This window comes from Candoia aspera, chromosome 7 (assembly GCF_035149785.1).
Source record: "Candoia aspera isolate rCanAsp1 chromosome 7, rCanAsp1.hap2, whole genome shotgun sequence".
Lineage (NCBI taxonomy): Eukaryota > Metazoa > Chordata > Lepidosauria > Squamata > Boidae > Candoia > Candoia aspera.
Window position 1 is genome coordinate 30,935,707 of NC_086159.1, and position 23,619 is coordinate 30,959,325.

General features: G+C 38.8%; 1 protein-coding gene across 3 annotated transcripts in view; it reads left to right on the forward strand.

Moving 5' to 3' along the window:
• L3MBTL2 (L3MBTL histone methyl-lysine binding protein 2) overlaps positions 1–22,859 on the forward strand; it is a 34,066-nt gene extending 11,207 nt beyond the window's left edge. Inside the window, exons 6-17 of one of the 3 annotated variants that reach the window (XM_063308213.1) lie at positions 835–952; positions 3,215–3,349; positions 4,370–4,458; positions 6,365–6,596; positions 8,662–8,738; positions 10,137–10,241; positions 11,100–11,247; positions 11,908–11,990; positions 12,513–12,747; positions 14,206–14,271; positions 17,883–18,077; positions 19,870–19,944. In XM_063308213.1, coding sequence (XP_063164283.1) covers positions 835–952; positions 3,215–3,349; positions 4,370–4,458; positions 6,365–6,596; positions 8,662–8,738; positions 10,137–10,241; positions 11,100–11,247; positions 11,908–11,990; positions 12,513–12,747; positions 14,206–14,271; positions 17,883–18,077; positions 19,870–19,931 — 1,545 coding nt within the window. In that variant the 3' untranslated portion in view covers positions 19,932–19,944. Of the gene's footprint in view, positions 1–834; positions 953–3,214; positions 3,350–4,369; positions 4,459–6,364; positions 6,597–8,661; positions 8,739–10,136; positions 10,242–11,099; positions 11,248–11,907; positions 11,991–12,512; positions 12,748–14,205; positions 14,272–17,882; positions 18,090–19,869; positions 19,945–20,658 lie in introns of those variants that run through there. The other 2 variants (XM_063308210.1, XM_063308212.1) reach the window with 2 other exon arrangements.
• The last annotated feature ends 760 nt before the right edge of the window (positions 22,860–23,619 follow it).

A 23,619-nucleotide genomic window follows, 5' to 3' on the forward strand; every position in this document is an offset into this window, starting at 1 on the left:
TACACTTCTAGGCATTCCAAACCAAAATGTCAGCCTATTTGTTTGTGGTTTTGGTCCATGGGCTGTGAATTGTGCATCTCTGTTCTAGACAGAGTCCACAGCCTTACTAGACTTATCAACCATTTCCAAAGTATAAACAATAAATTAAATGTTTTAAAATATATTTAACAGCAATAATACAAAGCTATGAGCTCATAGAAAATATATATTGCAATGTAAGCTTTCCAAAGTAATGAATCATTCTATTATTTGATGTATCACAATTGTTTTTTGGGAAGAAACAGACACCAAAAGGAAAACATCTAGAAGATATAAATAATTGCCTTGTGAATAACAGTGATTTAGTTAACAATATCTAGGTAATAACACAGACCATTTTGCACTGGTAAAATAATTAAGAATATCTGTTCTGTTGCCTAATAGTTTCAAAAAACACTGTTTCTACTGTTTCAGATCATCAGGGGTATATCTCTAAAATTCTAATAAACGTAACACAGCAAAAATGATATACTTACAATGTATAATTAAGAGTTCTCCAGTGATTATAAAAATGGCCCATTCCAAACCTTTCTTCTAGCATCTTAATATTTTGGCAAGAAATGACACCTTTCTCTTATCTAATAATGAAGACATTTCTTTAATCATGAAGTGTTATATTTTAGAAATAAAAGCTAATGTAATTAGAAGCTATGCATATCTGAGATGCTTTCCTCCAACATTACAAATATGCATACACACAGCAGATACACACATACAGAGAGACAGCCAATAAGTTTTCTTCCTTGCTTTTCCACCGACATATATCTTATCTTGCCCCCACTCCTGTTCTTGCAGGTTCCCCTTTATGATCAATGGGAAGATGTGATAAAGGGGCTGAAGGTTGAAGTATTGAACAGTGATGCCGTGCTTCCCAGTCGTGTCTATTGGATTGCTTCTGTTGTTAAGATTGCAGGTAGATTCTTTGAGGAGGATTGTAGAAAAGACTATGGATTTTATTTAATTTTTAAAAATGTGTACCTACTTCTCTCTGAAGACTTGATATAAGCAAGAGTGGTTAAACCAGTTACCCAGAGAGGTGGTACCTAGCCTTTATTAGATTAATAAATTAATAAATAAATATTCATGTGGAAGTTGGAAAAGCATATATTGCAAATGCTTTGTTTTGGTTTCCTGCACTTGGCAGGAGATTAGACTTGATGGCCTAAGTGGCTTTCTCCAATTTTATGTTCCCCTGGCACTATCTACCAACATATCTAATGATATCTGCTATATCATCAAGTAGACAAATCAACATGTCACCTATACTTCTATCACAAACACAGCCCTTTTTGTTTGTAATAATTTAAAAATTATATTTTTTTCCCACAGCTAATCACCACTTGGAGGCTTATTCTTGGTTCAAAAAAAAAAAAAGCTCTTTCCAAGAAATCTTTTCCCCTTTTCTTGGAATGAAAACTTCCTTAATGAAAACATAGGAGCAGCCTTTCTAGAACTGGGATGCTGCCATCAGAACCTCAATGTTCCATCAACTACTTTTCTTAGTTTCTTCATGTCAGCTGTCTTGGTTTCAAGATGGGAGTCAGAAACCTGTGCATCCACAACACATTAGAACTGCTCTAAGCGTTAGCTTAGCTTCTGCCTCCATATCCCTGTCCCAAATAAAAATAAAAAATTGCAGTACTTTTAAGAGATGCCCATTTAAGCTGTGGTAATCTTGAAAAAGAAATAATTCACACAATTCTGAGGCAGCCCCCACCAGGAATACCTGCCTTTGCACATTCTCTGGTGTACAGATTGTATTATGAATTTGCCTTATACCATCAGTCTCATAATATACTCCTTGGTGTTTATGTTTCCTCTGCAAGGAAATGACGAACTTTCCCATATTTCTAACCTGAGAGCCTTTAGCAGAAGGTAGTTAACTAAGAACTGAAAAACAGTACTGAACTGTCATCTCATATCCTGTAGTTATCAGAATTTCAGATTAAGCACTGAAGTTAGCACTAGTAATTGGATACAGAAAAACTGTAGAAATGTGGGGGTATCAGATCATCAGACTGTGTTTCAAATGACAAAGTTAATTAGATATAGAATGCTTTCCAAAGATGGTGGGAGCGGTGTGATCTGATGATCCATACAACCTGAATGAATTGAGGCTATCCTACAGGAACTCCTGGTGGAACTGTTAAGAGAAGTTGTCATTGTTTAAGACTTAATGACAGCTAGATTCATAGGACAATGTCTACAGGCACCAATGTGCCCTCAACAGAAGGCCAGGTACCCTCAAGACTTTACCTTCCACCTCACTTCTGACAGGCTATAACTAACAATTCTGCAATCATACTTGCTGTTTTAAGCTATATATTATTTTAGTCCACTACTGTCACTGATTAAATATTCCTAAGGCAGCAGCTAACTATTTTGTCAGGGAAGCAAACTATAGTTTAAAATAGTCTGGACACTGCAATGAATCTCTAGCCTGTCTGAAGAAGGGATACAAGTAGAAGCAGTGAGGGGAGGAAGCAAGATCAAAGTGATGAGGACCTGGAAGAACTAAAATTGCTCTAATTTCACTGTCTCTAGGAGCAAAAAAAAATATTATTTTCAGGGCAGGGGAAGAAGAAAGCTGTCTCTCTTTCCTTCTAGGAAAGAGGTAAAAAATTCCTTTGTTCTGCTGTCATTGGTGAATGTGGAGTGTTTTGGGGTAGGGAGAGTATGTACATAAGGGCATGTGATGCCTGCATATAGGTATGGAAAGATTTTCATATGGCAGAGTGGATTGGGAAAAATATTAATAATTTCTGGGCTACCACATTTGTCAGCCATTTTATGTGAATATCTGGATCTCTATAGTAGCCATTTTGAAATTTTGTTCTTAGTAGGGCAGCATTAGGCTTCAGGATTTGGTGACCGTGGTCTAGAGAACAGATTTTTTGATGTTTTGCCGGCAAGTGTGTCTGGCATCTTCAGAGGCGATGTGGGCTGCGTAGCCAGCCACACTTGCTGGCAAAACATAGGAAATCTGTTCTCTAGACCACGGTCACTAAACCCTGAAGCCCAACACTGCCCAACAGATACCAGCTGTGAAAGCCTACACCAGTATTTTGTTCCTACTACAGAACGCAGATCTGCCCAGGAATCCCCAAAGGTAATAATCTGTACTTTTGGGGTGGGGACTGTTCTGTTCCTGTCTCCAAAACATCAATTTTGGCAGGTTACAAGGCACTGCTGCGTTATGAAGGCTTTGAGAATGATTCCAGTCATGACTTCTGGGTCAACTTAGGTACTATGGAAGTGCATCCAATTGGTTGGTGTGCCATTAACAGCAAAATTCTGGTGCCACCCCAAAGTAAGTATCTTGGATCTTGGTCAGTTGTAGAACTTTACAACTGACAATTTCCTTCTTTTCTCTTCTCTTAACCTGATGAAGTTAATTCATATGTATTTATGCTAGTGACTATACTGCTTAAATTCTATACTATGGAATGAATCAGGCAAGTTGAAAGCATCAGTGTAGAATACTTAGGTTGCATGTGACCTGGAGAATTTGAGGGGAAAGACAAGAAATGCGTACAGAGGCTGTGTAGATGGCATGAAAATTTTCTTGGCCTGCACACTTACTGCAATTCTGTTCAGTGCCATTTTTGCATCCAAACCTTTTGCAATACCTCCTTCATAGCCATTTGTTTTAGGTACTGATTTCTACTTTTACAATACTGTTCCATTTTCATTTTTAGAGCCACATGGGGTTGCTTTCTGAATGTGTTGAACAACAATTTAATTGTGGCTGGACATTACAGGAGTTGAAATTCAGCACATCTGGAGAGCAGTAATTCTAAGAAAGCTGGTTTATATGATGATCTGATCATCAGACATTGTAGTAATGTTTCAATATTGCTAATATTCATCTTGATACTTTGATCCCTCTTCTGCTTTGTGAAAACTCTATAAAGCAAATACACATTTTTGTGCAGAACGTCCTTGGGCTAGATCAGACTTCATTGCTCTGCTTAGATCCTTGCTTTTCTGCTTGGCTAGCACAGTGGGGGGAAAGTGATCTGTTGTACTTTGCAGGTTGACTATACAGTATGAATAAAGATTATACTTCAATGAAACAGCCAGCTATTCAGAGAGTTACACCATGGTTGGAAAATTGAGTACATGTTCATTGCAGCAATATGTTGATGCTTAATCTTTGTTTAGACCCTGTATTCAAGGATCTCTGTACTGATTCCAGAAAAAGAGACGGTTCAGCAGGGCAAATATAAACCTAAAGGAATCTAACTAGTGGGAGGTCATATTCAATTCTGTGTACTTCTGCAGATACAAAAGGCAAACTACACTGACTTTCTTAAATCTTTCTATACAGCTATCCACTCGAAGTTTACAAACTGGAGAGGGTACCTTATGAAAAAATTGGTGGGGGCCAGGACTATCCCAGTTGATTTCCATTTAAAGGTGAGGATGGGAATTCTACAGGTAGATTGTTCAGACTGATTTAGTTTTCCAGTAGCTCATTCAAATCAGGTATACGTGGCAAGTAAGTTGGTTCCCAGAGTTAATGCTACATACAATACTAGGAGAGAGGATTTATAACTAACGTAGTGGTGAAAGAAGGTCAGTCTATTGCAGTGTGTATTTCAAGACTGTTTAAGAATAGCACACCATAATATAAAATTTGATGGGTACCTTATGCATCTAGTAGTTAAAACATGCCATCTTTAATCTCTGAAGTTCATGCACTCTAGCTTTGAATAATTCTAATGTAGTATAACTATGATATACCATATAACATAAACCATATTTTCTTGGAAAAAATAAAGGACACACCTGAAAAGGGGGCAAATCTGAAAGAGGTTCATAAGGATTAAAAAATTTTAATTGTTTATAACTTCGCTTTATAAAGAAAAATTCAAGAGCAAAACCAAGAAAAACCAACAAAACTGCATATTCTAATAAAAATATCTAAAATCAAACAGTATATGTACATTTATTTTAAAAAGATTTTTCACATGAACGTGAAAGATTGTGCATTAAGTGGTACCATTTGTATGGTAAAAGTTAAATGATCAGAATAAAGGACAAAAGTTTTTGAAAAATAAATAAATCTAAAGACCAGCTTTCTGAAATAAAGGACATATGGTCACTGTAAGTAGACCTACACCTCTATCTGTCATTTTGCTACCTTGCTTTAAACTCCATTCCTCAGTTCAGAGGTATAAAACCTGCTGTATTTGCTGCAGGAACAGGAAGTTTCCCCCTGCTGGTATGCTTGTGAAAGTATCCTTTACGAAAAAAGCATTTCTTAGTAATCAGTATGAAACAATGAATGCTGAATTTAAGGAAGAGCTTTTGTGGGTTTAAGTTTCTCAGCTGAAAATAAGATACATTGATCTTTTTAAGGACTTTCTGCTCAGAAAGTTTCATTTCAGCATAGTATAGCCATGCCATTAAGATATCAGTTCGTGTTCTCTTATGAAATTAAATGAAGTTATATGAGGATGAATTATTCATTATGAAGAAATGGGATGAAAACAGAATTTAACTTTTTCTTTTGTTACTTCACTTATGGATTAAGATAACTATACTTTCACAGCTCTGTCACTGGTTGAGAAATCCTAGAATAAAATCAGGCAGAATTGGCCTTAAAGTGGTGGGAAAAAATAGTAATTCCTGGCCCTGCCCATGGAGGCTTTAAAAAAACCTTGCAAAGTAAGTCATTATTATCCTAACATCTCAATTCAGGGCAGACTAAGAAAATAGCTGGCATTAGACCACTTAGGGAGCTCACAGTCATTGTTCCAGCACTCCCTGATTTGCAGTTCATTGCTAAAGAACACAACCCATGAAGTATGAATAATACTGCTATCCATCTGTGTTTACTTTTTCAGACTACACTGTGGCCTGATCCTGACTGGGAGTATTGTAGGCAGGGAGGGGGAACTTTAATTCCTCCTTCGCTCCTATTATTTAATAACATTTTCTTTCCTTCTGCTATGTTTTTTTTTAAATAATTGCAGCTGAAAAAGAAGGGCTAACTAATAAGGCTGAGGGAAGGATTTAAGTTTCCTACTTTCCTCACACAGTGGTTCTGTTCCAGATCACTTCCTTGGGTGCTTACTCTGGAGAAATATAAGATGGAGGGATTGCTTCATAATACACATTTGTCTAGATTAGATCTTGGTTTGGGGATTTAGCAATGTGCCAACTTTTCCATTTTGCAGAGTTGTAGAGCTTTAACTTCCTTAATGGAAATTAATTTTTAAAACCCTGATTTCAGCACTGGAGTTGTGGTTGAATGTTTTATTTTCCTAAAGAAAACAGTTGATTGTCCACCTCCATGTCCACTTTCTGGTTTACTCAGATGACTGAGAGCATGAAATATCCTTTCCGCCAAGGCATGAGGGTAGAAGTAGTGAACAAGGCCTGCATATCCCAGACACGAATGGCCGTTGTAGATACTGTAATTGGCGGCCGGCTGAGGCTTCTGTATGAGGATGGAGACAGCGATGATGACTTCTGGTGCCACATGTGGAGCCCTCTAATCCATCCTGTAGGCTGGTCCAGAAGGGTTGGCCATAGCATAAAGAAAACAGGTAAGGTTTCATATTGGATGCAAACGATCACTTTCCCAGGATTTTCAGGGATTGTGTTCTGTGACCAGAAGCACTCTGCTGTTCAAATTTACCAATAAGATAGCAATGGTAGCCTGTTCTTAGTACTTGTGAACACATCAGGCAGTTTTTATCCACTTTGGCTCACTGGATATTGTCCTAAAACAAAAGTTCCCAACCTTTTCAGATAGATAGACAAACAACAAAAATATCCTCACAGATCAGCAGTAGTTGGGAACAATTCCACTACAATATTTTAAGTTCTCAGCCTAATTTGCTGTCTTTCCTTGGAACTTTTTGTATACATGCATTCCTTATTGTAAATATATGAAATTTGGACTTCTGGTGGGGACATGGCGGACTGAACAGCTGTGCCCACGGATTTAGCGGGCGAAGCTGACAATGTGGCAGTTTTTTCAGGCTCAGGCAGGTTTTCCTGAAGCCCAATGTTTTCTGGAAAAAGGAAAACACCTGGAATCACCCCATCGGTCCTCCAGATGGCTGCTTGCAGTCAGAAGATCGCAAACAGTGTTTGCGTTTGAATGGTAAGAGCTAGCTGGGAGGCAGGGATGTCACCATTTCCAGGCCACTCTGTAGCCTTAAAGGGACACTAAGACTGGCCTCCCCATTTCTAAATCACCCAATTTATATTTCTTTTAAGTACGAAGACCCTAAGAGAGGCTTTCTACAGCAAGGAGAAGCTGGCTCTCTTGGTGCTTATCATTATTTTTGGGATTACTTTTTTTAAAAATTTCTTTTTAAGTTTTGGACTTGTTTTCTCTCCAAATATTAAGGAGGATTGAGAGTAAATAATTGTTTCCCTGTTACTATTTTTGTACTAAATATGAAGATATTAACATTTTCCTACACATTGAATCAGCTGATTTGGACCTTCAGCTTTCTGCTTCTACTTTCCCTTGGGAACTGTCTACATATCTCCCTTTCACTTGTGTAAACACATTCTGGAACTCTTTCATATCTTTGACTTCTGCTGATTAAGCTCCTAGTGGGCACCATAATCTACTGCATGAAACATGGAGGATTTTAAACAGATTCTCTCTGACTTCCACCAAGATTTTGAACAGATTCTTTCTGACTCCTACCAAGTTTATGCAAGACATTCAGGACGTTGTGGAAAATATGAGGTCTAAAATGTGTCATCTGGTTGGGGATGCTGTGGTTGAAACTGAGGATTTTAACAGTGACAGAAATGTCTCTTCTAAGAGTGAGATCGGGATTTCTATTGAAATGCTGGATGAAGATTGGATAGTCAAGTTGGAAAAATTTGAGAGATCGAGTTGCAAGCCACAAGTGAAATTAATTTTCTGGTGGAATGCCAGGAAAAAGAAGGGGTTATTATGTATGGGAGGTCTCCTGAAGAGAAGCAGAGTTTTTGAGGGGGGCGGTTGGTCTGTTTGATCTTTTTAAGAAAAAAGCTCTCTGTACATTATGGGGATATGTAAATGCCCTGGTTTATTTTGAAGTAGGATAAAGGTTAAAGAATATTTATCTGGATTTGTTATCTCTGGGGTGGGGGAAGTTGTTTAGGAGGTTTATATGAATTTTTTTTTTTAATATAAGGGGAGGGAGAAACTCTACTTAGTGATTTTTATAATGTGCCAATGTGGAATGATTTATAGAAATAATGTGGTTTTGGTTTAATATAGAGTAAGGGATTGACTATGGAGAATGTTTGTATATCCTTGCTGTTAAAAGTTGGAAGTCACACTTCTTTGTAACTTTGAAAAAAACATTCTCTTATGTTTTCACTCTTTCTTAGTTTTTTTTCCTTTGTAGTTTTTTGTTTTTCTGTAGCTTTTATCTTTGCTTGAAACTTAATAAAATTCTTATAAAAAAAAGTAAATGTATGAAATTTATACTATGCACAACTAAGATATATATACATTTCTTGCATCTTTTTGGCAATTAGGAAATGTTAAGATTGCTAATGTCCCATACTATTATTTTTTTCCCTTAGAAATCCCCACCCTCACACCCCCACACCCCTGTTCTCACTGCTATCTTTTTATGTCTTTTCTGCTGGAAGAAAAGAATAATGATATGGCAAACCATCCTACTTTCCGGAAGATCTATTGTGATGCCGTTCCATATCTCTTCAAGAAGGTAGGAATGAGTCTGGTTCCCAGTGCATAAGCTGAGATGATAGTGTTCTGAAAGGAGCCACGTGGTAGAAGAAACAACAGTTGCTGGAGAAGCTGGGTCTGAAAAGGACTCAAAAAGGCAGGCTTCTGCTTCTCCTGTGGGGGCTGAGTTAAAAAGGCAAAGGTAGGTGCAGGGAACTGGGAGAGGAGGAGGCTGGTTGAAGGAATGCAGGCTGGGGAGGGTGGAGCTTGCTATTGGCAGCCTTGTGCCTGCACAGGTGGGACAGGACAGCATGCCTCGTGGGTGGGCTTCCTGCCCCCAAGGCAGGTTGCAGGGCTTCCAAAAGGGCAGAGATGGGGAGGAGATAGGTGGGGGGAGTTTGAAGCACCCCCACAGTCGTAAATGTGGGCAGGCGGGCTGCCAAGCACCTGAATTTTGATCACACATGACTGCGGAGGTGCTGCAACAGTCGTAATATCGGGCACAGGTCATAAGGCCATTTTTTCAGTGCTGTCGTAATTTCAAACAGTTGCTGAATGAATGGTCGTTAAGTGAAGACTCTCTGTACATAGTTAAGAACAGAGCCTGTTGTAGCAAAATTCAAGTTAAATGCACAATGGTTTAATTACACAATACTACTTACAGAGTATTATACAATAATACTGTTCTGGCTTACGTATAAATTCGACTTAAGGACAGACCTAGGGAACGGAACTTGCTCTTAAACTGGGTACTACCTAAGGAGATGAGATCATATTCTGTGTTAAATATTTCAATTAATTGTAAAAAATAATAATTCACTGATAACATTTTTCATCCCACCCATTTTTAAACTAATTTTATATGACTCTATCCCACTTTTGCAGTGAAGCTCCTGCCATACTATTCAGGGTAGGAACAATACCCTCTTGACATATCACTGGAATTCTCATTAGCCACAGCCAGAATAATCCAACATGGCTTTGGATGTCAGGAGAAAATGTAGTTAGCACTTAACATCTCAGGGAAGGAAGCAGTATTCCTTCCTAAGCAGCCTCAGTAAAAGCCACTTTCTTTCATGTTCCAGCTTCAGAACAAGACAGAAATATGGAGAGTGATAGAAATTGAGAACCAAATGTGTGTTTTCAGATATATTTGCAGCTGAAAGGATTCATCCCTTTACATGTTTATCCTGTTGGCTCTTGCACTGTATTGTGATATTGATCACTTTAGCTCTCAGCTGATATCTGACAAAACTCAGAATGATAAGGGAGTGGCTTAATCAAAGCCAATCAATAAGCTTTATCTGAAAAACAGTTAAAACTTAAGGTTGAGCCTCATTGGATTGGAGCTGTTGATCAGTCCACTAATCCCAGCACGTCCTGTAGGTAGTCACATCTTTGATTCCCATTTGCCACGTTCTCCTATCGTCTGTTGTAGGTACGTGCTGTCTATCCAGCAGGTGGCTGGTTTGAGGAAGGCATGAAATTGGAAGCCATTGACCCTTTGAATCCTGGCAACATTTGTGTGGCTACCGTCTGTAAGGTATTGTGAAGAAGCAAGAGTGACTACAGCAATACCAACATTCCTCTTGCCTTGGCCCTGATGGAATTGGAATTAGGTGCTTGCTGATAAAGCTTTTATTAGATAATCACTTAGCCTTATTCAAATGTGGCCATCCATATATTGGAACTGGAAGAGGAAGGAACACTCATCTTCCACTGTAACCATCCTATGTCGCCATATAGGTTTTTCTGCTTTTTTCCTTTCTAGAAAGAAGTATGCTTTAATGAATAAAAGATGGATTAGCTCCACTGTGGCTTTTGACTGGTAGCTGTCAGAGCCTTCTTTCTGGAAGCATTATTAGACTTTCAGTTTATAATTGCTATGGAAGGAATGGAGCACAGTATAGCTCTGGTTACTTAAACTTCAGGGTGCACCAGACTCTGCCCCTTGACATGTGTAAGTAAGTAAAATGTAACTGCAGTCAGTAAACCGAACAAATCCAAGATATGAGACTTTTTAGGATATAAAGAAGGATACTGAGATGGTTGGACTCACCCCCAAGGGAAGCTTGTCTTGTCTTGCAGTGAAACTTTTAGACACATTTTTTCTTTGGATAGGCATTTAGGAGTCCAGTTTTATTTCTTTCTGTTGAGTGGGAATCAGTATTTTTAGAGTAGGTTTTAAAGTAAATGTTTAGGCTTTATTAACTTCTTTGGTTTTTTCCATGGAAGAAGAGCAAAGAATAGATTTCTGCAAAATAAATGGGGTGGATGGATAAGATGGTAAGCTACCTGGCTTTGGCATTTCCAATTATATGTCTGATTCAGATTTCCTCACTTGTCTCTGGTGAGGCTGGGAAACGCTACCATAAAATACGTCTTTATCTAATGTCTTTAGGTCCTTTTAGATGGTTATCTTATGCTTGGCATTGATGGCACAGCTTCTGAGAGTGATTCTGACTGGTTCTGCTATCATGGCTCCCTGCATTCCATTTTCCCTGCTGGTTTCTGTAAGAACAACAATATAGAGCTGACTCCCCCAAAAGGTGAGGTCCCCAATTTGCTTTTTCTTAGTTTGCTTTTGTGGCAAAATTGACACAGATTGCAGCTCCTTCCTACAAGACAGTGTGGGAAGAAAGGCTTGGTCACATTCGGCCAACCTTTCCTAGCCTGGTGCTTTCCACTTGGCAGAGTTAGAGCCCCAGGATATTTGAATAGCAGAAGATTGGAGATGGCTGTGTGAGACTTTGTGGGTTTTTTTGTTTTTGCATCAGAGACAGAATTTGATGTGCTGCTCCTATCCTTTTCTCTTGGAAGGGCTAGTTTGGTCAGGATTTGATTCCTCTTGCTGTCCTCTAGGTGTTCTGAAGAAGAAACTTTCTCTTTTTTTCTTTTCAGCACTACTTTTTTTGGAGATAGTTATGCAAATACTAACATTTCTCTTTGCTCCATTGAATAATTATTTTATTTTCACAATTATTATTGCTAATCTGCATCCAAAAAAACTTCAGTACTATTTTGCTCTGTATTCCTATAAATTACAGTATATGTTAATCTTTTTTGGTCAGTCATACCTATGAGGATGAAGCATTGATGTTGCAGGTTGCCACTATAACTTCTGATATTCTCCATCTTACAGTATTCTGCTTTTGATGGTGTGAGTTTTTCTCTCCTCATGCCAGAAATTTCCCAATTTTATATTTTAGGATATGATGTCAAGATCTTCAGTTGGGCAAGCTATCTAGACAAGACTAAGTCAAAATCTGCACCAGCACACCTTTTCAATGTGGTGAGTAGTGTATTCATGGGCAAGATGACAAAAACATCAGTATCACCCCAAAGTAGTCCCTGTGCTGATCAATGGCATATGATGTTTAATGGAAGCATTTGTGTAACATCCCATCATCCCATCCCACTTTTCCCTTGTCTTCATGTTGGCTTCCATTTTTCCTCACTGCACCAGTCCGTCTGAAAAAATCAAAAGTAGCTGATTAAATACAAAATGTAATTCATGTTCTACTTACATATAAAGGATCCTAGATAGACACAGCCTCTTACCTCACAGAGGGCCTTGATGAAAATGTTTCCTGTTTCTAACTTGGGCTCTATTACATCATTTCTATATTTACATCTTTATTCTTTCTTTGTTTCACTGTATATATCATACTTAGAGCATTTTATTCTTTCCTCACCTGTTGATAAATTTCCACAATAAAATTTAATATACAAAAGTTTTTTAAGGATTTCAGTTGCCAGATTTAAAACATGTATATGTTCTCTTGGACCTATGACTTTGCCTTTATCATTCCAGGATTGTCCAAACCATGGTTTCAACGTGGGTGCTAAAATAGAAGCAGTAGACCTGATGGAGCCAAGACTTATCTGTGTAGCAACAGTAAAAAGGGTAGTCCATCGGCTCCTCCGAATTCATTTTGATGGCTGGGACAGCGAATATGACCAGTGGGTGGACTGTGAATCCCCAGATATCTATCCTGTGGGTTGGTGTGAATTGATAGGCTACCAGCTGCAGCCACCAGTGGTTCCAGGTGAGAAAAATAAACAATTGCACCACTGGATGAAAGAGAGAAGCTTCAGCCCAACCCAAACCATGTTTTTACTCTACAGTAAAAGCTTAAACCATAGCAATGGCCAAAGAGGTAGTATAAGAGGAGCTGATGTTGGCAGTCATTTCAGTAGGAGCTCCCTCTGGAATGGTGTGGGTCCCTAGCATATGCAGTTTTAATCCATAAACTCTGCCACAGCACAATCTTTACCATAGCCACACCATCCCTAATGTGCCCAAGCACCCCAGTGCTTTGAGTTATCCTCTCCAATGACATTTTTCCAAACACAATCAACATGGCAGTGGAGCTGCACTGAGGAGGCTGTCCAGACATCCTGAGGAAGGGACGGAGCCTGTTTCACCTCCAGTCGTCTTGTGTCAGCTCCACTAGGTAGTCGAGACCAAGAAATCAACTCCACAGGAGGCTTTTACTGAGACTGACTATAATAACAGAATCTTGCAAGTCTGATTGTGCTGTACCTCCTCCACCTTCTTACACTCCAGTGAATTAAGGAAGTATCTGATTGAGCTGCTTCCAAATATTATCTGTCTGTTGTGGTCTTAAAATATGCTACACACAAACACATTGCCCTGGTGATGGACCTTGCATATTTCCGTCAAGGTCATCTTCCTTTCTCTCTCTCTCGCTTCCTCCAAATGCAAGGAGAGAATAGAGGGTGTGCCTGAAGCATGTGAACATTTTTATTATTTTTTTTATACTTTGGCATGCCCTTAGTTGTCACTGTGCATTCAAATAAGATGGTATCGTGTTCTACAGATGGGGTGGTAGAACCCCATGGTTCTTGGGCTTCCTAGTCACAATTTAAAGTGATGCTCTCCTGTAAAATCAGCAGGTATCAGTCCTGCTGAATCTTAAATTTTTCTTTGATTCATTGCAAGCTGTTTACCTGGACATCAATTTTCATGAATTATTAACTTTCCAGTCTAAAATAAGCTACATGCAGCTGATAAAGAAATTGGCATTCTCAGCATTCCAGAAAGTGGCATCCTGTGCATAATTTTACAATTTAAACAATGTTTCTAGAAAAGTACCATCCTATGGTTGGTCAGTGAGAGGGATTGAGAGTGACATGAGGTTCGGCATCCTGATGCTCAAATGGTAATTTAATGGAAACTGCTGACCTTTATGTCATTTTCCTTAGACTGTTTGCTACTTTCTATAAACACAAAACAAATTTAATATATCAGAATGAAAATGCACAAAGGAAGCAACACTGGGCAGTGACACAAAATAACAGAGAGGCCTGTCCCTATTCTTCTCCCACAGACTCTGGCATTCTTACACAAGATATTCCAAGCCTATTAAGTTGGGAACTAATCCTGAAAACATGTAGCTATGTCTTCATACTTAGTTGCTGCTTATTGCCTCTTACATCCTGTACAACATACCATTCTAGACTTCTTCTTTTCTTGATAATAGAACCTGAGTCACCTGCATTAACCAAGGAGGTTTCAAAGAAGAAGCGAAAACCATATGGAAAGAAAAGTAAGAAGCACTTTGGCCAAGTGTCTTTGTTTCATCTTAATAACAAGGCAACATTTGTTAATTTGTACTGATATATAGAGCAGAAACTTGAAAGGAAAAACAAGAGTCTACATCAAGGTAAATAAGATGGAATGTTTGCCTGGGTCAATTTCTATCTCTGTGATATTCACTGCGATGACAGTCAGTGAGTGATGGGAGTATTTAGCAGGATCTGGAATACATTGCTTTGTAATTACAGTAAACCCTTGGTTTAATAAACTGAAGAGGGAAAGGGGTATGCATTAAAGTCCAGTGTCCATTAAAAGGCAAATGGGATTTTTCAAGCCCAGAAACACACACATACATGAGAAAAAAAGGAATTTGCTTCTGAGAAGCAAGAGGCAGTGCAAGCTACAGACACTCAAGCACCATTGCTGAGATTGATAGTAAATTCAGCAACTGCAAGCAAGGCAAATTGATGCACTCAAGAAGAGGCACAGCTGAGAGGCCACATGGAGACTAAATATCAGAGCCTGGGAGTACCAGTACTAGAAAGATCCCCTAGCTGTATGGACTCTGCCAATCCAGGATCCTTAGGTGAGCAGTGGACTGGACATCCAGTGCCTAGTTTGCTGCTTGACTCCATACTCTGGATCCAGCAGATTTGTCAATCAGATCTGAAGTCAGCTAAACCAAAGTCCATTAAATCAAAGGTTTACTTTAGCTTGTGGCTTTTTCCAGGATAACCTAACCATGCCACAGATGTGCCTTAGCAACCTTTTTTTTTTGCCGTATCCTCATGATGTTGCCTTCATTTCATCCCCAATCCATACTTGTTATAGCTAAAAGCTACCAATCCCTATATTTAACTTGCCCTGTAAACCACAAATATGGACAGTACCATTTTCTACTATTATTCCTGTGGCAGGGTAAGGATTGCCAGTGGAGGCAACAATTTGTTTGTTTGTTTGCCAGTTGAAGGACTGATGGATATCACTTTAACCCAGCCATAAGGAACAGCCCTTACTGTATATGTTCTTGGGAAACTTGTTAAGTGATCATTTTCTGAGTGAAATTCAGAGTTGGACTGTCTATGACTGTAGATTTGTAGAAGCTTTATATTCTCCCCATTTGTAAGGAGACATTGGGGGATATACATGTTTTGAAGGCAAAAGACTTCAGGAAACTCTGGTATCTCCAGCTGGGTAGGAGAATTTCTGTCAGAAACCCTGGAAAGGGACTTCAGGGTAGTCAAGTCATGAGGAACCTGTGGGCACCCAGGTCTTGCTGAACTACTAGCTTACCATGGACAATGGAGAGAGATGCTGAAAACTATTTTAAGTACCATTTGAATTTCCATGCACTGCCCACTGCTGATTCTGAGCTAGATGAAACAACAATCAGAATTAGTGTGAAGCATTTTCCTATGTTGTTCATCAAGATTTTTTTTGTAATTGGGTTGAGAAATGTTTAAGCCACAAATTGCCTATTTTCATTTTGGGGAGAATGTGCTTCTTTAATCTCTGTCATATAATCTTTTCTCCCTTCTACTGCCATCTTAATAGCAGCAGTGATATTTGATAGACAGTATGTGTCCTAACTGCCAGGAAACACGCTGAGACAAGGAACTGGTCTCTAATGTTTTATTGCTTGTACATAACAGGAATCCTAACAAACTGAAGAAGCGTGGGAAAAACCCAGCCATATAAACCCCAAAGGTTAAGGCGGGCCCGATCTGTGTCTCTTTGAATGGCTACCTAATTCCTCAGTGCTACGCATGCGCTTAACAGTCTGGATGGGAGCCCCCTGCTCGCCATCCTTACTCATGACAGTATGAAATTATATTCTAATTAAGGCCTGCAAAAGATTTGTGCTAAGTTGACATTAACTACAGGTAGTCCTTGACTTATGATGACAATTGGGACTGGAATTTCTGTTGCTCAGCAATGCAGTCATAAAGCACAACCACATTGCTCAGCGACGGCAATCCCTGCAGTCCTGGTTGCCGTTGTTAACTGAATCCCATGGTCGTTAGGCGAGGCAACTTCCTGCCAGCTTCCCACAACCAAAGTCAGTGGGGAAGCCAGCAGGAAGTTGCAAGTCCCAGGCTGGCAGGCAGGTAAGTGGCTGCTGCCGGGTGGGGGAGGGAGCGTGAGATGTGCCATGCAGGTCGGGGAGGGTGCGCAAGAGACACTGTGTGGGTTGGGGAAGGGGTGCAATGGTGTGCGGCAGGGCATGAGAGGTGCTGTATCAGTTGAGGGTGTACAAGAGGCACCACACAGGTCAGGGAGGGTGCACTGGGGTGTGCGAATGGCCAGCGTGGTATGAGCGCAGAGGGGCAGGGTGAGGTACGCAGGTGGGGGAGACTTACCCCAGCAATTTGCAACCTTCCCTGCTGGCTTCCTTTCTGGGGAAGCCGGCAGGGAAGGTTGCAAATGGTGATCGTGAGATCGTAGGGTGCTTGGCAACCAGTTGTAAGTGCAGATAGGTTGCCAAACACCCAAATCATGATCATGTGACTATGGGGGTGCTGGGATGGCTGTAACTCTGAGGATCAGTCGTAACCACATTGTTCAGCACCGTTGTAACTTCGAACAGTTGCTGAACGAATGGTTGTATGTCAAGGACTACCTGTCTGTAGCTTGGTTAGGTGGGAAATACCCATTCAAAGTTGTGAAAACATCTTTGGTCTGTAGGAGTTTGCTGATTGCTTAACAACAACATATCAATGAACATAAAATTAATAAGCTTTTATCTGCAAGTCTGGCTACATTGACAGGACATCATAGGATGCATTAAATATGACTCTTTCATGCCCTAACTTTCTGATGGTCTTTGCTTGCATGTTGTGGCATGTGTATCCTATATTGTGGCTAACTCATTACTTTTTGTCTCCATCCTTCTCCATCAGCATACAAAATGCCTATAGGTTGGGAATGAGATCTAGAAGTAGGGACCTTATTTCTTATACCTGTAGTTGCAAGAGATTGGGTCAGGGTCCTTATAAATGTAAAAGATGAATTATTGCTTTTCAGTAATGGACCACTATCTTTTCATGCTTGAATCCTTAACTTGCTCCCACTGAAAAAGTATTTTTAACTAGTTTGGAGAGACCTTCTGTCCAAATGTCTAGAGACATCCCTAAGGCAGTTAATAATATTGTGCTATTTATGCTTCTGTTGAGTTGCCCAGGTCGATAAATTAAATATATGTGTCAATTTCTAGTAATTACAATTTTAAAATGACCTTCAGTAAGACTTGCATCAGTGTGATTAATTTGTATGTAAGAATCCTTGGTTCCTTTCCATGCTCAGTACACCTGCTTCATTTGTCTCTCACTGATAGTTGATTGTTAATTCTTACTGAGGTGATCAACCAGTCTCTCCTCTGTGCCATTTCAGCTGCAGTTGGGGGCCTATTGTTTGCTTTACAGTTTTCCCCCCAAATAGAAGATTAGTTAGCCATGAAAAAGAGCTGTGTTTTTATGTGCAGATGTTTTAAAGGAAAAGCATTGATGTCAGTAACTCCCCCCTCTTGACAATTGTACAGCCCTGATACAAGTGTGCTGCTGTGAGGTCTTTGGCAGAATTGTTAGGTAGATATATATGACTGTTTTTCTTCAACATGCTAAGGAAAAAAGATGACTGCTAAAGCCCGTTCCATCAAGGAGGCAGCTAAGAAAGTGATTGCTCCAAAAGCAAAGGAAGAAGCAAAAGTTTCCAAAAAACTGCCTGCTTCCAAATCAAAGGAGGGAACACCAACTGTTTCAAAAATGGAGGAGGCAACACAAGCTGAATCCAAGACTTCATCAAAACCACTGCCTGAAAGTAAGGAAAAAGGTGTAGTGCTTCATTTCTCCACTTTCCAAACTTCAGCAGGAAGAGTGTAGTGTTAGGAAAATGGCTAACATACACATTTTAACTCACTCACTAGATAAAGTACACCAAAATTCTTGTTGGAGATTATCTGTTCTGGGGATGTAGGAGGTTTTCTTACTGTGTAGACTGCTAGAAGCAAAAGTTGTTGCTCCACTTTATATAGATATAAAGATGAAATGAATATTGTTATGGTTTAAGATACAAAATGATTGTGCAAAGATTTTTCCCTTATATGTATTGCCATAAATTCAAATCAACCAATCTAGTATATGTTTCAGAGGCATATCAGGATGTGCCACAAGTCCATAGCTGTGTGGTTAATTATGTCATACACAAATGATGGAGACCATCTGGCTGAAGAGGGAATGTGTTAAGTCTATAAAGATACCATCTCCTTTTCCAGGCACCTGCTCTGGAAATTAATGGTTTTGAGGGTATATAACTTGTTCTAAATGAAGACAGGGATTCTGTTGGCATAACTGTTGCAGAGTCCCTGACTGAGTGGACATGAGGAGCGTTAGAGACTATAAGGCCAGGGATGTTGGGGACTTCAACATTTATGCTAAGGCCATACTAAACAGTACAGTTCAGAATTGCATCATTACTACATCTTGTTGGATTGCAGGCAGCTCTACAAGAAGTTACTCAAATCTGGCTTTCCTATTAGCAACTTGATTGCTAATGGATAAAGTGTTTTATACAGTGGCTCCTCATTGCTCATCAAATCCCATATTGGAGACCATAGTGTGTCATTTAAGAGCTGCAAGTAATGAAGCATAAGGGCAGGTAGCTTAAGCAACTATGATGCAGTTCTAGAGGTGAGTCTGAGTAACAGAAGCATGATAAAAGCTTGATGGTAAAATTTATACAAGAGCAATCAGGAAAAAGTAGGTTTGGTTCTCCCTGATTTCATCTACTATGAACCATCTAAGGAGTTCTTTCAGGTTGTCAAGTGGGTGATCCAGTTTTAATGGCTTTGTCAGACACTGTGTTCCATCTGAGCTCAACTTCAGACAGTTTGGGAAGTTTTTCGTGGACAGATTGGCTTGGATTTGATATTTGCAAGTCTGGGCTTCATATCACTTTCAGCCATAGCATACCTGGAACATCCATCATTCTATATAGTAGCATCTATCTGAGTCAGCTCCATTGCTTCTCTCCTCTGCAGAGGGATACACTTTTTGGATCTATTTCTGGTTTGTTTATAAGGGTCTTTAAAAACTCTGCCATGCCAGTAGTCACCCAGATCTTTCATTCTTCCTGCTGCCCTAAAGGAGTTAATTGTAAGGCCCTTGCATAAGAAGCCAAATTTGGACTTGGCCAATTTTAACTGTTTTTATTAGCCAGTTATTTATGGCCACCCAACTCTGTTAACAACTCTGGGCAGCATACAATAAAATCATTACTAAAATCAGTAAAAAAACAAACCCAAGTTTCCAGAAGGAAAACAGCTATTTTAAAACAGTAAAATATACAGGATCTGCTGCTGTTTATTAATCCAGACTTTTAAATATATTTACTGTCATTTTTATATGTTTATATATCTTTGAATAATAGTTGTTATGGATGATTGTGAACGTATTGTGGTAAGCTGCCAAATTTTATGAAGGGAGTGGGTGACATATCAACATACAAAAATAGGCTACAATTAATGTACTCAATTTGTATGCTTTAATTTAGTTGGGGAGCATGCACTTCATAGCTGTTCACATAATTTTGATTCTGTTTTGTTTGGGACCAGGAGCAGGGAATTGGAATGAAGTATTAGAAAGCAAGAACAGAAAAGCTGGGGATCTTGGATGATGTTTGCATCCATAAATAAAGCTCAGATATAAATGAGATTGGGCTATTCTGCATGGTAGTTTGTAACAGCTAGTAGTCAATCTGATGTATATGTCAATACAATGTTGGCTGGTTGAGTATTAGCATCACTCAGTATCCAAGCAACCTGAAATTTGCAAATATCGTTATATGATAAAATACTACTTTAGTGAAAGTCTTTCACTTCTTGATTTGAAAAGCAAAAAGAAACTTGCCAAGTATTCTTTGGAATTATGTAATCTTTGAAACTATTAGATTTAGCATTAGCTTTCGTACTTGAAATAATGACTCCAAAATGCTTTCACCTTAAAGATTTACCTTGATTTTCCTTATATGTGGACAGTTCAGAAACCTGCACTGCTGCAAAAATATAATTGTGAAAAATAATTTCCAATGCAGAATCTGAAAATAGCCACTTTTACTTTAAAAGCAGTAGCTTTGTAAACTTTATGAAGAAAATATTGAAAACGTGGATAGTTATCACATAGCATGATCTGTTATTTTGTTTCTCTAGATAAATTGATGAAGGAATGATAACCTGAATCTAGAAATATTTTTGTTTGATTTGTACTTTTCTTTTTCCTCATCCATGTGTGAGTAGCAACTATTCTTTTTAGGAATATAGATTATTGCTAGCATTTTGCTGCTGTGTATGATCTTTTAGGTTTTTATTCTGTAATTGAATGTAGCCTTTTTCTGTGTTTCCTAGCCTTCGTTGCTGTGCAAGTAAAAGAAGAAATGCCTGATGACCCAAGAGCGGGTCTTGAAGCCCCACAACCTTCAATGCCAGTGAAGGATGAGGACATGGATCAAGAAGCTCCAGCAAACTCTATGACAATTGGCTGCTTAAAGGATGAAGGCATGGAATCAAAGTCCCCAGAAGGCCCTATAGCAGATGGCTGTTTTAAGGATGGCAGAATGGAAGTTGAAGCTGCAACAAGCCGTGATACAATTTGCTACTTAAAGGATGGGGTTAAGGAACCACTACCCCAAGCAAGCTCTTTTGCAGTTGCCTGCTTAAAAGATGGGGACATGAAAGCAGAAGCTACAGCGAGCCCAGTACTCATCAGCTGCTTAAAAGATGAGGATGTGGACTAGAGGTTCAAGCAGCATAAATATCAATGTTTCTCTACAGCAGTCCTTCAGGAATCAAGGAAGGTGAATTGCTGGCCTCTTTGAGGGGCTTGGACTATATTTTTTAATGTGATACAGTCAGCCTATGAAACAATTATTAGAAAATATATTCTATCACATCATGCAAGACAGCAGGACTACAAAGCCTCTCTGAATACTACTACAAGCAGTAAGGGTGAATTTCTGTTACAGAACTCTGTAGAGAGGCAATGAAGGCATTTTGGAATTTACTGTTTGAGCCTGCATATAAATAAGTATCAAAGAACAAAGTACCATAATTCCTATTCCATTGGGATAGAAGTTGCAGGTTGCACTTCTGCTCTTAGTATCTTCATTTTAATTTGAATTAGGTTGTATCTTCTTGCTTCTGGCCATTTGGTCAACAGAATACAAGAGGATCCAATATGCAGGAATTGAATTGTGTCTGAGCCTCACATGCATAACCAGAAGATTTTGTTCTCCTTTGTGATGATGCTCAGTGCACACTACTCAGATGTTTCCTATAAGATCCTTCCTTCAGGTGGTAAGTTGAGAGGTGTGGCAGATTGCTTAAAAGGCTCCCTATAACAGTCAGCTGAGGTTTCCTTGGCTGACTACAGTGGCCATCACTATTTCAGCCAACAGTGGACCACCTCACAGAGCAAGGTATTGGGCTGGTACCCCAGAGAGTTCTGCTTATTGGTTTTCTGCTGAAGCAAATGGCAGAGCAGGAAAGTGGGTAAGAAAGCTGAGGATCTCAGCACTTTGCTATGAAAGGGCTTTTTTTTTCCAGCAATGCATATTTAATACACATTTGTATTATTGTGAAAGGGACTGCAAAGTCCACAATGTCTAGCTCTGGGGGAAAGTTCCATTGATGGTGAGGTTAGGCAGGTTTATGTGGTAGAAAACTCTCCCAAGAAATAACAGCTGGAGAGATCATTTTATTGTTTCAGAGCTAGCAAGACACAGTGAGCACTGGTCTCTTACAACCAGATTAGCCATGAGCAAGCGCCTCAAGTTTATATAGATCTTATACAGAAGAAAGTTCAAGCACACCCACATCTGTAAGGACCCCAAACTACAAGAGGGTATTACTTTATACCTGATAAGGATGCTAAAATGGGTATCCTTCAAAATGTTAAGATACTACAGTAACATTCTTTGAAGTGGGACATCACAGCTTTGATACACACGAAATGCCAAGAAACTAATTATTCTAACAAGCTGACCCTGTGTTTAATTGTGGAAGGAGGAAAAATAAGAAAGCAATCACTTTACATCCTTAAGCCTGGAATCTCAACAAAAGCCTAACCGCTAAAAGTATTTGGACTTACAAATCATTTGTATAGCTAAGAATTTAAAAATCCTACAATTGGATGAACTACAAATGAATGTATAACATCAATTTGGATACCAAATTAGACACTAAAACATGCATAATTAATGTTTATCTTGTCAGGTTTCATTTCATTTCCCCAGTTTGTTTGTACTACAGTAACAAACCAAAAAAAAGAGAAGGAAGAAAGTCAGGAAAGGAAAACCCCCAGAGGAAAAAGTAGAAAGCTGCTACATTTACCAGACTCATGGGCCATCACTAGAAAGAGATACTGAAATCAGTTGCTGGAGTAGAAATTAATAGTACATTTGTATTGTTGCTCTCTTATCAGTAAGAATGCAATAAAACAACTTTGGTGACAAAAAAGATTTTTTTTTAAACCACATAGTGATACTGTGTATATATTTTCTTTGAATTATGTTGATAAAATCTATAAATAAAATATTTGGAAGAAATTATTTTCTGGTCAAGATTTCTTCTGAAGAAAGTTATGTATTGTATGCTCATTCTATACAGCTGTATGCACATTGAAAAGATCTCAGTCTCCAGGAGATGACTTCACAGTTTCGTGGCTGTCTCAGTAACTTGGTTGTAGCAAATCTAGCAGAGCAATACAATTGTTTAGCAGCTGTTTGCATTTGTTCCCTCTTTGTGTGCATTTTAAAACCATTGCCTTTAGGTTAGAAAACAGTATCATTTTTCAGCATATACTATCTTTTTTATAAAGATTTATTAAAAGTTTTACAAAGAACATAAAAACTAACACAAACTAATAAAGAATAGAAAAAACATAGAAAAAGAAAAAGTGCAGAACGGAAGATTTAAAAGAAATAGTTTCTGATTTCCTTTGCAACAAATATAAGTACAATGACAAAATTATCTTACTCTGATTACCAAAAAACCCTCACTTTCTATTATTCAATTTTTTTCTAATCAAAACCACAAGCCATAAGTGCATTTTTTCCCGTTTCATGAAAAAAGTCTATAAGGTATTTCTAGTCAGCCATAAATATGGATATCGTTTTTTCTCTGATCAAAGAAGTTAATTTAGCCATCTCCACAAGTTCCATCATCTTCAACCATTCCTCCATTGTGGGTAGTGTCGAACCTTTCCACCTTTGAGCATATAGTAGACTTGCTGCAGTTATCATATATAAAAACAAAATTCCATGAGTTTTTCCTACTTGCCCATCCATTAGTCCCAAAAGAAAAGAATCT